This window comes from Trichoderma virens (assembly GCF_000170995.1).
Source record: "Trichoderma virens Gv29-8 chromosome Unknown TRIVIscaffold_89, whole genome shotgun sequence".
Taxonomy (NCBI): domain Eukaryota; kingdom Fungi; phylum Ascomycota; class Sordariomycetes; order Hypocreales; family Hypocreaceae; genus Trichoderma; species Trichoderma virens.
Window position 1 is genome coordinate 895529 of NW_014013660.1, and position 15598 is coordinate 911126.

A 15598-nucleotide genomic window follows, 5' to 3' on the forward strand; every position below is an offset into this window, starting at 1 on the left:
CAGATTTAATAGCCGGAGGTGGAAGATTACCGAATTAGGAAATCAGTCTGATACATGGACCAATTATAGTTGAGCGGATAAGAGAAGTGGGGCTATCGACTTGGGAGGCGGATAAAGAGAAGAGCAAATTTCAAAAGTAATCAACAAGACAACAGAATAAATCTCATACCATGGAAGTGTCTCGATTCTATATTTTGCTGTGATCCCTCCCATACATGAAATACCGCCCTTATTGCACATGCATAAAGGAATTTGTTGCGGAATTGCTGTTCGTACTCTAGCGGGGGACGCTACTTAACAGTTCACTTAAAGTACCTAGATTCGGGTCAGTTCCCGCCATGACTTTGATACGTGTCTGGTCTCTCTCTAGCCTGACAGGTGAAGCTGAAAACTTACCCTCTCAGTTCGGAGAACCATTGTGCAGGTGCTTTTTTCTTCTTCCAAGTCTTCCACTCTATTTCCATCCCTATGTGAATGACTAAATGCCGCGATTGGTTCGAGCTGCCAGGGTTGCAGGAGGCTTCTGATGGTGTGGGTGTAGTAAGGATGAAAACAGGTGGGGGACGAGACAGCCTAACCAGACACCAGACAGGGCTCGTTGCAGGCTTAATGCATCCCCCGCCAGTCTGCTACGATTCAAAGGATCAGTGGTACGTTAACCTTGAACTCTCTGAGAGGAGCGTCGACCACCAGTCAGATGCAAACTATGTCGCTTACTCTGTACTAGAAGAAAGCCTACGATTATGATCCCCTGTGAGCGAGTTCCTGATGATAGGTCAATGCGCAGGCAGGTTGGTAGTGAGAAAACAAAGCTAAAGAGGGTGTGAGAGAGAATCCCGTACCAAAGCGAAAGAGGATGGTACCTGACTACTAGCAAGGTATCATTGAAATACCAAATCCTTGCAGCGTCTTGTTGAGAAGGTGAGATACCTGTAAGAAGGAAGCTAGCTTAACCAACAAATTCGCCGAAGATGGAGGCTCACAGGAATTTTGAGACTCTTTTGAGGCTGGAAGTTAATGCAAGGAAGGGTTGACCATCATGGAATCCAAAGGAAAATAAGATAGACTGCTTATTTGGGTGAGAGGGGATCACAGAAGTGCCGCTACATTCAGCTGCGGAGCAGACAACTAACCTAAGAAGAAATATTGATGGCACCGACGCTGTCTGAATTGAAAGACGCGAGCCTCATTCGTTCATTACGTTCTCTGGGGGCTGCTGCTCAAATTCCGCAGTTGTATTAATGCTTATTAGTCCTTGTATCATGGTGTCGGGGCTGCCGAGAAGTACACCAGCCAGGCGTGTAACTGTTTAAATACCAATCGGGATACAACTTCCACTGCCAAGCATGCAGAGTGACGGCGCTGGCTGCGGCATGTGCAAAGTCGTATGTTTTTTTTACTGCAAGAAAATCCTTTACCTGCCATTAGCCTGCCTTCGGGTTGATTATCCCGTTAGTACCTGTAGTGTTCGGTATTCGATTTGGTCCGAAATATCTTGCTAGTGATAGGACCCCCCGCAAAGATCTGCGACATGTAGCCAAAATTACCATTTTGGTTTCTCCTTGTTTCTGCAGGAAGTGCCTCTCCATTAGGCAACCAATCTTTATGGGTAGAAACAGCTAACTACCTTAGACAGACCAGTGATGCAATGTAACGGAACTCACCGGTAAGCGTTTCTGGTCTTTGAGGCGTTTGGAGCTGACCCTTCACCGGTCAGGCATAGGAATGATCAATAGCTTCAAAACAGGTTTCGCGCCAAGTATTTGGCCTGGAACCCGTATTAAACCCGTTGCATACATCAGCACTGCTGACCAGCCCCCTAGCACCCTAAGTAAACTTCCACGGAAGTGTGTACACAACAAAGCTTCAAATCTCGGCATATATCGCCAACCTCCGAAGGAGTCCATCCCCATTCCTCAAATCTGTGCATATAGCAAATCGTCCTTCATCTTCTTTAGGCTGCCTGTGCGAAACCTTTTTTTCGCTTATTCTTTCCTCACCGAGCGTCCAATAGACAATCTCTACTCAATCACGTACATACACAGTAATGAATAGATTCTTGTACCTAGAAACCGGAGCAAGAGCAAAGACAGAGTAATCGCTGAAAGGCATTCCTCATTAAGAATGGTAGGTATATAAGGATATCTGAAGAACCCGGGAGTTCAGCACAACGAGTCTGGAAGATTGGAAAAGGATACGGCTGGGCATGTGGAAGCTAAGTTTTGTGATAAAAGTTCCTTGAGCTCAAAGATGCGCGGTAAAAAGACTTTACTTGTATAAATTATTTAAAGTAATGAATCGCAGCGCCCTACATAATTCGATGGGAGTTTGAGGCTTAACCATACGATTAGATTTAACTGTAACATACAGATCTACCCATAATCCTCACAATTTTGCTAAACTTCGCAACGTATAAGCCATAATGTAATTTGCAAAAATTATCTCGAGCCTGGCGGTATTTTTAGATCACGACGTTAGTAGCATACTTGATATAGTCAATGGGAACTCCCATCAGCCATACAATTGTCGAACTTGAGCTTCTTTATGCGGTCATTCCCGTCGAAATGCAGATTCAGGAGACCACATGGGGAATTCCCTTCTAAACAACTCAAGAATATAAGACGCCGAATATATATATGTATTGTCTTTTATTTTTGACTTGCTCCACACCATTTAAGTTACAAGTCTGAGTGCCGTCTGTTGAATAATTGATATGTGAGAGCGAATGTATAGAGACACTAATTCCATCAGATGTATCAAGATTTTTTAAACAGGAACTAATAACACGGTGAATTTGTATTTGCCAGTTTGCCACTTGAATTGAACACCTCCACATCGGGAATATCTAAATGACTACTATTCAATACACACTTGAGAAGTGTTCAATAGCCTTCCTGGATAAGTTGCTTCGGATAGATCTTTAGACACCCTGGCTCCATCGCTTGTTATGTAAAACGAGGGAAATTAGTAGAAGTCATTACCTCTCCGCATTGGAATATGATGATATATGCGATCCGATGCGGCGTATCGTTTACTCTAGCTATACATAAGCACACCTTCACCCTGCATAATATCATGAGGTCATAAACATTGAGCGGAAGTTGTAAACACAAAACGAGTCGTATCGGTCCATCTATGTAATAGTGGAACACCATCGTCCGCTTCGACTAGCAAGCCCACAGAGCTGTGATTCAAATGTAACAGCAGCAAGCGATCCAATCAGGATTCCTGCAGTCTCTCCAACCCCAATACATCCAAGAGCAAATTCTGCGTCGGCGTCTGGATTCCTACTCAGATATTCCATCGCAGCCCCATATATATTCATATACATCATTCCGCTAAGCCAACCAATGGAGGATATGAGGCCAAATACAACGTATGTGTTTGTACTTAGCATAAGTGAGGTGTTGAGGATGGCAGCGAGGCAACAAACGACTAATAGGGCAAAGATGAGTCTCGGTCTTCTAGTTCGAAACAAAAGCGCGGTTGAGCGAGCTATAAGATCTCCAATCTGAAACGCAAGACCATATGTTGCCGAAAATGCTGAATATCCTGAGAAAATCCGTAACGAGCGGCTGGCACGAGGTGTTCCTGAAGACACAAGAGCCTGCACTGCTGCAACAAGGAGAAGCGGGTCTATACACAGCCGAAGGAGCTTACTGCTCATCAGCTGTATGTTGCGATGGGCGCGCTCCCAAAAGCCGATTGATTTGGAGCGGATTTCCGCAGAAAGCAGTAAGAGTTTCTGACTTTCTGTTTCAGATTCAGCGTCATCTTCGCCGCTCAACTTATCAGCTGTCATAGTGTCTGGCTCATGGCATAGAGGGGTCGGCAACACCAGGAAATAGGTAACCATCATGGCCAACAGCATGTAGTAGGCATAGCCCGTAGCATTGCGCATCATAAGACCCATGTGGATCGTCAATATTGTTGGTAGAACAGCGCGCATTGCACCTCCAGCTGCGGTCCCCGTTCCCCATCCTGCCAGAGCCGTCTTGCCATAGTGAGATAGCTGGCTCAAAAAGAAAACCTCAGCAACTGCGGTATTTGCTGAAACAAGGACGGCGATCAAAGTGCGGATAGGGGCGATAACATTTGGAGGAGCGGCATTGGCGGCAATTGTGGCCAAGATCCAGCAGCTTGAAAGCAGAGCCAGCCAGATCCAGTGTGGTGTGTAGTGCAAGATATGTGGAATGAGAAGCTTGACCGCAATAGCAGGAAGCAGCTCTATGAGCAATACAACAGGCAGTGAAAAGGGTACAATTAGATAGAGGCTAGAGAAGACGATGTAGGGAAGAAGCGTATTAGCAAAACCTGAGTAAGTGATGTTAGTTTGCATGCAGTTGGTGATGGCTCCAAGTGATGGTGTCCGCGCCAGCGCAATACGTGTACTCACCAACAATTCCAAAAGCAGTAAATGTCCGCAGGTCCCATCCGGCAGTAAAGATGGATCCGGATCCGCGCACAGGAAGCTTCACTGCCGGCATGACGGAAGAGTAAGGCGGGAATGAGCAGTGTAAGCCGGCGTTGATGTTAGAGCTCCAACTAACCCAAGTAGCCTCATTGTTTGGTATAAGATCTGGCCTCCTCTCCTGTGTCTGCGAGCCTGCATCTATGTAGCTCTTGTCGATGCAGATGGATTACATGTATAACACGAGTTTTGAGCCGTGCTCGGCATCCAACAGGCAGCCAACGGGGGCATTGATCACCCAGGTGACCAAGCTGCGGTGAAACGCACTCAGCCCTTTTTGCCTTTGTGTGAGGCACATTCAAGTCCACACCCACAAGCAGAGAACCGGTCAATGCCCAGAAAATAGGATGACGTTGATGGTGTTGCACCTGGGCCCCTTAGAAGATGATCCTCGCCCACGTGCGATAGCGCCAAACAACCCCGGATCCGCCTGACTCAAAGCTGCAGAGAGGAGAGGCGATAACACGACTAAAGCCCCTATACAATCAACCGATTTCAAACTAATCAACATGCCAAGTCCTGGCGCCGCGCCGTGTTTCCGTCGAATGCCCTGAATTGAGGTGCCTATCGCTGCAAATCACTGCTTGATCCGGCTAGTTGTTGCCGCAAGAACCCACGTTTTGCAAGCTGAGCTCGAAATGGTGTTGCGAATTGCATGTGGTCATCGGCGGCAAACCAATACTACCTACATACAGTAGACGCATCGTCTCAGGAGCTGGAAGAAAATAATAATTATTGCTTCCTGTTCGATATTTCTTTTTCGCTTTCCGTATTCTAGCAGTTCTGTGTCCAAAGAGATAATATCAAAGCATGTATTGGTTGCGGTGTTATCTAGAAGCTCTGTAACCATCTAAAGTGCCCACTTTGATCGTCCAAGCATCTTATCGCGCCTTGGGTGTAAAAGGAAGATGAGGCACATATCCTCTCGAATCTTTACCAGTTTGTTTAACCGATCAGCATCGAATAAAGAGTATCGCATTCTGCCGAGTCACGAGCATCATGAGCATCAAAATGTGTTCACCAAAGGCACTGCGTTGCGGCAATGTTCGCTATTAATATGCCGAGGTGCGCTATGGCAGATCTTGGGTCTGGCGGTTCTCACAGTCAGCCTCTTCTTGTCAGCTTTGGTAATTATGCGCTTCCCTGTTTTATACTTGAAATTTAATCTAATAGACCCATAGTCTGCCTCTGCCCAGCTGCGATATGGCATCTCTCCATCAGGCAGAGCATCACCTTCAGGTGTCCTGTCACGAGAAGCCCTTGAAGCTTTCAGCCCCGTAGCCACGAAAGATGTAGGCGGCGATTGGCGGCTGCGAATCTTCATGCCAGCTGATTCGCCTCACATTAACCTATGCAAAAGCATCATGTCTGCTGTCGCTCTTGGTTATCCTTTTCCTACTCTGCTAAATTGGGACGGTGAATTTAACCGCCCGGAATGGCACTTTGCGGGAAGCCATATCGCAAAGCTCGAGAGCTTGCTCGCCGTGATTGAGGAAATGCTGGGCGGAGGGGAGATTGATGGAGGCGCGGACGACGATGACCTGGCGGTTCTTGTTGATGCGTATGATATCTGGTTCCAGCTGCCTCCCTCGGTCCTCATTCAGCGATACCACCAGCTTAATAGCGAGGCTAACGAGCGGCTGCGTAAACAATGGCAAGCTGCACAACGAAATACAGCTTCTGCCTTTCCAGTATCCCCTCCAAAGCAGTCCATCATCGTCACCACGGCTAAGGATTGCCAGCCTGACAGTGAATCCGGCTCTGATCCTCATTATGACCATTGGCCGCAGTCTCCCATGCCAAATGATCTGTACGGAGAAGGTACCGACCAAGTTCTGCCTCTCCTTTTCGATCCAGCACGCAAATACAGAAAGATTCGGCCCCGCTGCATCAACAGCGGCATGATCATGGGTACCATGCGCTCCCTCCGCCAGGTCCTCAGACGCTGCAAGCGAAAAATCGAGACCGTCACCCGCAGCGGCCGCCAGCTCTGGAGCGATCAGGCACTTCTGGGCGAAGTCATTGGCGATCAGGAGATGTGGCGGGAGTGGATGAGAGAACTGGGCAGCTCGTGGGATGGCAGCAGTTCAAAATATGACTTGTCGACTCTCAGCCCAGAGGTTCGCGACATTGCGGCAAAGGCTCTCGTAGGCGAGCAGTTTGAGTTTGGTATTGGACTTGATTACAATTTCACTACCATCCCGGCGACGTGCTCTGCAGAGGAAGATGGCTATTTCGTCAAACTCGACGACCACAAGGCCGTTGAAGAAGAATCACTCAAAGCCGGTGTGCCCAACGGCTCTCGCATTAACAGTATCCCTAAGGAATTGGAATACGAAAATATCAACGAAAGTCCTCTTTCCAAAATCCGATGGGGCGAAGTTCCTCTCTACACTGATTTCTTCTTCGGCGTTGCCCCCGTGGGAATCCACCACAACGCATACATCAACGGTCTCAAGTCCTGGCGATTGAACAACTGGTGGTCAATGATGTGGTTCTATCCTCGGCTACGAGAGCTCGTGTCCGCACAACTGAGGCCACCGCAGAATAACGAAAAACCAGGGCCTCTTTTAAATATATCATCGCAGCAAGACGGAGAGCCCAACTTGCTCTACTGGCCACCAAGGATACAGCGCCAGAATAAGCAAGTGACTGTGTTTGAACTAGCGAAAGAAGAGCACCCAGCAAGGCTTGTGCCTATAGACTGGGACGGCGTGTGCCAAAAGGGAAGCAAGCCGTGGCACGAGACGCTGTTCGGGGATGGAAAGGGAGCGTTGGAGCCACGACGGCCCTGATGAGCTATGATTGCTGATTGATGCACGGCTAAGATTTGTTCTGCCGTAGAGTTTGGGATAAGATGATGATTTTTGCTATTTTAGTACTTGGATGAGATTGGATGATACCCTTTGATACTTGGCCGAGTCCGGCTCATAGCATAGCTTAGGTTTTGTTGTTGTTAATGCATTGCTGACGCTTGTTTTATAAAGAGAAAGCACTTTTAATTACATTGTGTATTTGATTAAGGATCAAGGCTGATCTTGTTGTTAAAAGCCACCATGATCCGCGGGAAATTTCCGTCGAGAAACGATAATCATGTACTTTTCACACCATTTATCCTACTAAACTCGTAATCACAATCTACAAGGAGAGCATCGTTTGCGTGAAATGTTCGTCAGTATATTTTGTGCTGGCCTAATATGACACAAAGGCCAAGGAATAATCATCAACCATGTAGTATCAACCCAACATTCTCCTTCAAGCCATAGAATAAAAAGGTCGGTATATAGACATAATCAAAGTTGATACATCAATTTACAGATAAGCTACCTCCTCATTTACCCTAACAATTTCGCAAAGGCTGCGCATAAACAGCACGTCCGCATCTTCAATGTCCATCTCCACCATTTTCTCATCTGTGGAGTCGCTTTCGGCCATCAGCCTCGCAGTTGCTATCAGACGGCGTATGCACCGCAACAGCTCGGTCTGAATGCTCCTGATCACCATATCCTGGTTGGCGGAAGTGGCTGTTGGGCTCGTGGCCATGAAATCTTCTCTGCCCCAGTGCGAAGAGCTGAACCTCTTTGCAGAGCGGATGGATGCAGCTGAAGTCGAGTTGGCCCGTTCATTGAGACCCAACAGAGAAGCCGCCTTCTTGGGAATGTCTTCATGTTGTGATCCAACAGGCGAGCATGAGCGACCGTAGCCCAGTGAGGTCGGATACCGCGCAACAAGCGCGGAAATATAATTATAGGCAACAATGTGGGAATAAAGAGCATCACAGATGTAATCAGAGCAGTTGCCGAATACATTTTTGATTGACATCCACGGCTTAGGAGAATCCAGCGAGCTTAGGCTGGGTGATTGCAGCAAGCTTGCAGTCGGAGTGTGCACGTCACGCGCGCGTTGGCTCGACTGTGATCCGCGCTTTACCACCCTTCTCCATAATGACTGCTTCGACGTAGTAGTCGGGCTTCGCGGCATTGGGAGAGGAGCAACATCTGACCCCGGGTTCCTAGCCTTTCTGGAATACGCTCGAATGGTCTCAATAGTCAGGCTAGAAGAGAGGAGCATTGTCTCTGGAAAGCACGCGGTAGTGACTCTCAGTGTCTCCATAACATCAGGTGGTAGAGGCACCACCCGAGCCAACTCATCGCTCTGAAATGGCAGAGAAAAAAGCTGCGCGCTCCCGTTGAGCCACATCTGCACGCTGGGAAGAGGTGATGGAGGGGGTGAGGGGCGGATATAGATACTGTCGACTCTTGGTGCATATTTTGAATCAATAGATGACACAAACTGGTTGTATTCCGTTCTGGCACACTCGTTGTTCACCAGTGCGGCCTCAGCGGCATGGTTAATCGCTGGTCTTTTAATTGACCTATTGCTTGTGCGTCGAGAAAGGCCGTTCTCAGGCATATAGTGCATGCTTTGCGAGTGCGGCGTAGGAGGAGTGTATTGGGACATGGGTAGATAAATGCTTTCGGGGCTGTCGGGATACTGCATTTGAGTTTGGGAATGCCTAGAGTATTGTGTTGAATTGGGTCGCCACACCTGCGCCGTCGAGTTGCTCAGGTGTTGCCCTGGAGGTGACACAAGAACAGCGGCCCCTGCGACTGAATGGGACTTCCGATGCAGAAATTTATGCATGTTGCCACTTGGGGATCTAGAGTCAATCCCAGCTTCGAACTCAGGGGGCGTTGGCGGCCTTGGTGAAAGGTGAAGCATGGTGCCATAAATGCCAGCATCTTCCTCACAGTCCTCCTCGATATCTGAATCGGGTTCCATCCAGCTGCTCTCACAGCGAGAGCTCTCCGATGGCGACAAGGGGAACAGCTTTGGCAGAGATATCCTCCCTTTTATCGGATCTAGTGAGGATACATTTGTATCCGCAGACTGGCGTCGTGTGAAAAAAGAGGGGGGGGCCGCATCGTATACAGACGACGCATCGGTTTCGGTTGCGGAGCACGACTCAGACGCTGCAACACCAGACCTCGCATCTTCCTGCTGGTCAAGGAATGAGACCATTGAATTTCGCTCCTGAATAGCTCCAAGAGTCTGAACGCGCAAATAACCTGACTGGTATGGCGACAGAAGCGAGGCTCGATAAGGGCCCATTGCGGCTGATGACTTGTCCATGCCGTCATCAAACGGCGAGGGAGAGGAAGAAACGGGTGAGCCGGCTGTCATACTTCGAGATTCAAAGATGGTCTTGGACAACTCTAGGTCTTGAGCCAGTAACTCGGGGAAGTAGTCGTCTACACGTCGTTCAAGAGCTTCTTGGGGAAGTTGATTTGCAACGCTGGAACAGGAAGAGGTTGTTAATGTAAGTGGCAGCAGGCCCTTCATACTTGATACCGATCTCCGCGTGGCCTTGGCCAGGGTCTTGTTGGTCGGTGCGCTCTTTGAATTGTTGGCAGGTCCTTCTAGAAAACCAGTTGGCGATGTTGCGACGTGAGAACTGGTCTCCGACATCTAGGCGACCTCTGTCACAATATTTGCCCAGCAGTATCAGATTTGTACCATAAAGGGATCAGCTGGACTATATCTATCAGAACGCCCCGGCCACCGATGGAGGGCAGGGTTGTTGTATGGGCGGCGATTGGTGTAAGAAAGAGCGAGACACGGACAGAGTCAAACTCAAGGGATGAAATGTTGGTGAGGTGTCTGTTGTGTGGCGTACAAGAGATTTGAGAAGGGGGAAGAGGAGGAGAAGGGGAGAAGGATCATCTGATGGCGTTGGGAGAATGACAGCTTGAGATGACTTTGTTTCCAACTGCTTAGACCATACTTGTATGATGTGGTGAGCGGCTGAAACTTGGTACAATGAGCGCCGGCTGAGAAGCCGATCTGGCACATGCATACATACGAGGACAAGATATCTCGGGTCTCGACTAGAATAGCAGCGGTACTGTAGGGAGCTTCATTGCGATGGACAGAACATGGAGACTTTTGAGAAGGGTGGCTGCATCCTGGTCAGTGGCACGGCTAAAACGAGCAAAGACCATGTCCAGGGGTTGGTGCGGACCAGAAGAAAGATGCAGCTCTTGTCTAGTGCAAGGGCACTGCTAGCCTGTGATTTATTGACTGCGAGAGGGAGGGTTACCAGAACAAAAGCAAAACTAGAACATCGCCAAGGGCCAACCTCTCAAGGCCAAAGCTCAGGCCGCCACCTGGCCATGGATCCTCAGACGGTCGACTGCCGCTTCGTTCCAGAGAGGCACGGAGCAGGAATTCGGCTTACTTGGATGCCGTCTGCCTCAGAATTGTATCATTTTTTGTAAGTGGCATGAAACAAATGACAGCCTGTAAGAGGGGCGTTGATGTTGGCAAATGTGCTCCATGGTCGAGAGAGTGCCGGCCTATGTTGTCTCTTTCATACTCGTATCGCCTTTTCCCCCTCCTCCACGGCTTTCTGCAAGGGATTATACGCAGCTAATCACCCCTCTTGGCCATATTCGGGGGATTCCTAGCCCGCTAGAGAGCCGAGGACAAATGATACCTGCTCTCCTCGATTCGAGCCAGCGATGCATACCATGTCGTACCAAGATGGCGATGCTAAATTTCGGCTCGGCATGGATCCGTCTAAAGCGCGACAGTCATTTCCCGGAAGCCAGGACTCTGCCATCCTCGGAGAGCTAGAATAAGACAGTCTTGTGTGACTGCAACCCGAAACCCACGGAATCAATCTCAGAAACAAAGCGACAGCAGACACACTCAACTAGCAGCGGTCCTTGCGTGTGGCTTTTTTTTCTCATTCCTTTTTGCCGTCAGAGAATGGCGTGAGTAGCGGAGCTCTCAGAGCATCAAGTAGTACTGATAATTAATTGCATCATATCTGTCTCTGTGCACGGCCAGTAGGTCAGAGTACCAAGGCATCATGGTGTGGGCAAAGCTCCGCAGTCAGTCACAGCTCTCTGGTGATTCTCGCCAGGGGAGGAATATTAGCACGGGACACAGTTCCGTGCCATATGGGGCGCTGAGGCTGCCACCCCTGCACTTGTTGTTGGCTGCTAAGAAAAAAGAAACGAAAGAAAAAGCAAGTTGAGCCACGAGCCCAGGCCTGGGGGGGACAGGGTCCGCATCGTATCCCGTGCCTTCCAAGGACAATAGATGCCCATTGGAGACTTGAAGCCAATTGGCCCATCGGCGCCTCGCCATGGGTATCCTTGAGGGCATCCAGGCATGAGCATATGCAAGCCATTTCCTATCATCCTCTGCTCCGGAGCTGCGTTTCCTGTGGGGTCTCGAGGCATCCACCACCACATGGCCTCGCTCTGGACAACGAGCTGAGCATGTCCGGAGACCCCGCAGATCAACCTGCAGTTAGATTAGATATCGCGGCAGAGAAGGGGATCGTGGATAGCCCAGGGGAGGCAGTCCAGTCAGAATCAAGGCTCTCGACGCAAGGGGACACAGATGATGAGTTGGCATCCGGTCGAGAGCTGCGATATGCAGGGGCACGGCCTTGAAGGGCTGCGATAGTAATAAATCCAGTCACTTGGACGGGTCGGCGAGACACTGAAACTGACAGCCACAGCAATAGGTGATAAATTGAGGGCGGAGATGAAGTTGGGGAGACAGAGACGAAGCAATGCAGGGCAATGCAGGGAGGGCTGGATAAGGTGCGATAATCAGATAAGTCACCTGCACGAGCGCTAGATCGGGCGCTGCTGCTGCTGCTAGTAGCCACTAAGAATGGAGCGCTAGCGGCCGGCTTCAGAGGGCCGAGTGGGCTTGGAGGCGCTGAAATGGCCTGGAGCTCCGTACAGATGCAGCACAGAGCGGGTCACCATGCACTCCATCGGACGTCAAATTTCTTTTTTTTTTTTTCTTCCAACGACTGGCCAGCCTTTTTCCCTTGCTTCGAATACTCCAACGTGGAAAATCATACGACGCCCACAAGACCAAGCGGAGAGTTATCAAGCGCTTGACACGTTAGTGCAACGCACGTCTGCAGCCAATTCTAGCGACCAAACCATTGGCAGTAGCATCTTCTTGGCGCAACCTGGGCTGTTGTCTCGGCAGGCAGCTTTCCTCTCAACCCCGGCGGCATTGATATCAAACCGGCAGCTTCAACACTACAGAGGCATCCCAAACGCCACTGCCCAACGTCTAGCCAAGCTCAAATCATAGCCGTTATGCTGTCAGACGAGCTCTTTTCGTCGGTGTGCGGCCCGCCCATCGCTGCCAACACGGCGATATCAAAAGACGTTGGCATCTACGCACACACACTCACTCCCACGTGGGCCGTCAAGGCATCCTTCAAGAAAAGCTCAGCTCCGGTTCACTGCCTGGCTCTAAGTGATAGCCACGTGTACGCTGCCCAGGATCAGAAAGCTCATGTTCACGTCTATTCTCGAGCTCGTGGAAACCAAGAAGCTCTTGTGCCCTTCCAGGAAAGGATCCGGTGTATTGCCCTCGCCGGTGACGTTCTCGTTCTGGGAACAGCCGAGGGCCGGCTTATTCTTTGGGAGGTATGATTCAACCTTTTTTCCCCTTCTTTCATGTTCCATTGGTCCTTTTTCCAAGAATGCCAGTGTGCTCAGGTTCCCTGATGGAGACGGTACGCATGCTGACAACCATTGTCTAGACCTGTACGGGGCGGCAAATCACAACGCCTCCGTGCCATGTGCAGGCCGTAAGCTGCATTGCCGTGTCTCCCCACCATGTACTCTCTGCCTCAGATGACTCCAACATCAATGTCTGGTCCTTGCCGCGTCTCCTTGAGCCTGGGCAAGATATCGGACATGAGCCAGACAGGACACTGTCCAATCACCGAGGTGCCATCACTGACCTTGTCCTGGGCCCAGGCTCCAACCCCGAGACAAATCTGTGTGTGTCTGCGAGCAAGGACAAGACTTGCATCTTATGGAATTACCAGACAGGTCAAGTGTTACGAACACTGCTGTTTCCTACGGCTCCTCTCTGCATCTCATTAGACCCTTGTGCTCGAGCCCTCTTTGTCTCTTCCGAAGATAGAAGTCTCTATCTCGTTGAGTTTTATGGCGACAAGCCGCTTCTGGGAGCCCGCAGTGCTGAGCTAGCATCTATAGTTATGCAAATCAACTCTCCCCTGGGGGTGGCCGATGAGGACGCCGGGGCAGCCTCTTGCATGGCAGTAAGCTATGATGGCACCTCAATCGTCACAGGCCACGCCAAGGGTAAAATTCTGAAGTGGAATCTCATCGATAACAGTCATCCCACAGAATTAGCAAACCTCAATGCATCCATCACAAACCTTGCGTTTGCCCCTCTCCTCTCAGAGAAGCAAAACAGCCAGGCTGCCACGGTCATCAAACCGAATCAATCTCAACGGCAATATACCCTGACAACTCAGTTGCAAGGCGATCTGAACCAAGGAACGAGATTTGATCAGATGCTTAACACCAATGGCTTCTCCGACGAAACCATTGCACAGGCTTTGGCATCATTTGGTGCCTCTGCGCCCAGTTCATGACCCAAAGTAAGCATTCTACTTTGAGGAAGTTTTGGTTCTATCACGGCTGCAAGAATGTTCTTTTTCGCAATCAACACTGCCAAATATCTTTAGACGAAAATTAATGCATTGGGAGGATCATTAAAAGTCAATTTACTTTGCCCGGGGGGGCGCTCCAGCTCTGTCTCAATATCATCGCCAGACAGGCTTGTAAGCTGTTTCTTCTGCACGCCCTTATTTTTCAGTTCAGTTCTAGCGCATGCTGTCTTGTTTCAGTCAGGGATAAGAATCACACAGGAGTTCAGCCCTTGACGATTGCATTTGGTGAGTGCAGCAATATTTTGATACCCAAATGGGCTTGATTGCATGGGGCTGTTAAGGGAGCTGTGGGAGATGACAACGGCAAGTGAAGTCGTTTGAGAAATGCAATTCAGGCTACCAGGTTTCAATCTACATTCCATCTCCAAGAGTTGGTACAAGTGAATTTATGAATGCAGATATAGAGATGGGAATTTGGATATTCTTGTAAATATACCGGCACACACTTGGTTAAAAATAGATATAACAAAGCTTCATCGGCATTTTCGCTCATTCATGATACAGGGTGGCCAATTCATCAGTGTTGAGAGAATGCTTTTCCTTGGATTACACGTGCACAAGTCTGCGTAAACCGTGCTACAGATATACAGGGCTAACGCTAGCAGGCACTTTACACGTAGGACATGGGCAACTTGAAGCCCTGGCTAAGACGGGCTACAGCCTCAATATACCGAATCCTCTCGGCTGCTCGGAGACAAGGCCAGAGTTCGACTCAAAAAACTCGAGATGTGGATGAGATTTACCGGGCAAAGCTCGGATAGAGCAGCTTTTTCGGAGCAGGGATTTCTCCGGCCCGACTAACACCGAACCGCAGGATCCCCGGCTCGTCATTATCAATGTCTGGGATATGGGAATTTGAAAGCCCATACCTGCCAGAGGCAACTACACGCCAAATCACCAGCATACAATGTCTTTAGTCGGCACCTTACGGGGCGACTTACCGCAGCAGGCGCGATCACTGGTAAGTTGGTTGACGGCGATGCGAATTGTGCGAGAAGCTCTGTTGCGTCAAGGCGGCGTAATGATGTAGTGGGGGAAACCGTGAAAAGAGCAATATTGGGCCTCTATTCGCTTTGAACAAAGTCCCTCGCCTTGCTATACAACTCGGCTAACTCTGCGGACCTCTCTAGTATCGACAGCTGCTGCGCCAAGGCAACGAATTCAGCTCTTATAATTTCCGCGAGTATGCGAAGCGACGGACCCGAGATGCTTTCCGAGAAAACGCTGCGGTGGAGGATCCGCGCAAGATCCAGGAGCTGATCCAGAAGGGGTTGAAGGAGCTTCAGACTATGAAGGTATGCTAGGGGATTGCTCACTTGTGCTTCCTCCTGCACGCAAGATGCTGACGGCGCATGGCAGCGACAAACGGTCATTGGACAGTTCTACAAGCTGGATCGATTAGTGGTTGAGGGAGGACAGTCGGTAGGTTTGACCTTGCTTTGGCCTCGTTCGGCCCCAGCGCTAATCTAAATGGTTCAGGGCAAACAAAGTAAATCAGGAGAGATAGTACGGCAAAGGGAATAAGGGTGAGTGTGAGCCAAGACTCCTCGACAGCGGGAGGGCGCGCGCTAACAGATGTGTCCTCAGTTACGACT

General features: G+C 49.6%; 5 protein-coding genes across 5 annotated transcripts; 3 read left to right on the forward strand and 2 right to left on the reverse strand.

Moving 5' to 3' along the window:
- Window positions 1-3133: 3133 nt before the first annotated feature.
- Window positions 3134-4487, reverse strand: TRIVIDRAFT_57177 (uncharacterized protein; the record flags this gene model as incomplete). Its single annotated transcript, XM_014095895.1, has 2 exons — window positions 3134-4314; window positions 4397-4487. The coding sequence occupies 2 exons, from the start codon at window positions 4485-4487 to the stop codon at window positions 3134-3136; spliced, it is 1272 nt and encodes a 423-aa protein (XP_013951370.1).
- A 1348-nt stretch (window positions 4488-5835) lies between these two features.
- On the forward strand, window positions 5836-7266 carry TRIVIDRAFT_57178 (uncharacterized protein; the record flags this gene model as incomplete). The annotated part of the gene is made up of 1 exon (XM_014095896.1): window positions 5836-7266. The coding sequence occupies one exon, from the start codon at window positions 5836-5838 to the stop codon at window positions 7264-7266; it is 1431 nt and encodes a 476-aa protein (XP_013951371.1).
- Window positions 7267-7792: 526 nt separating this feature from the next.
- Window positions 7793-9814, reverse strand: TRIVIDRAFT_114654 (uncharacterized protein; the record flags this gene model as incomplete). Its single annotated transcript, XM_014095897.1, has 2 exons — window positions 7793-9544; window positions 9638-9814. Coding segments are annotated over 2 exons (1929 nt in total), but the record flags the coding sequence as incomplete, so codon positions are not given.
- A 2792-nt stretch (window positions 9815-12606) lies between these two features.
- On the forward strand, window positions 12607-13925 carry TRIVIDRAFT_41717 (uncharacterized protein; the record flags this gene model as incomplete). The annotated part of the gene is made up of 2 exons (XM_014095898.1): window positions 12607-12942; window positions 13059-13925. The coding sequence occupies 2 exons, from the start codon at window positions 12607-12609 to the stop codon at window positions 13923-13925; spliced, it is 1203 nt and encodes a 400-aa protein (XP_013951373.1).
- Window positions 13926-14910: 985 nt separating this feature from the next.
- Window positions 14911-15473, forward strand: TRIVIDRAFT_41665 (uncharacterized protein; the record flags this gene model as incomplete). Its single annotated transcript, XM_014095899.1, has 3 exons — window positions 14911-14964; window positions 15134-15298; window positions 15363-15473. The coding sequence occupies 3 exons, from the start codon at window positions 14911-14913 to the stop codon at window positions 15471-15473; spliced, it is 330 nt and encodes a 109-aa protein (XP_013951374.1).
- Between the last annotated feature and the right edge of the window lie 125 nt (window positions 15474-15598).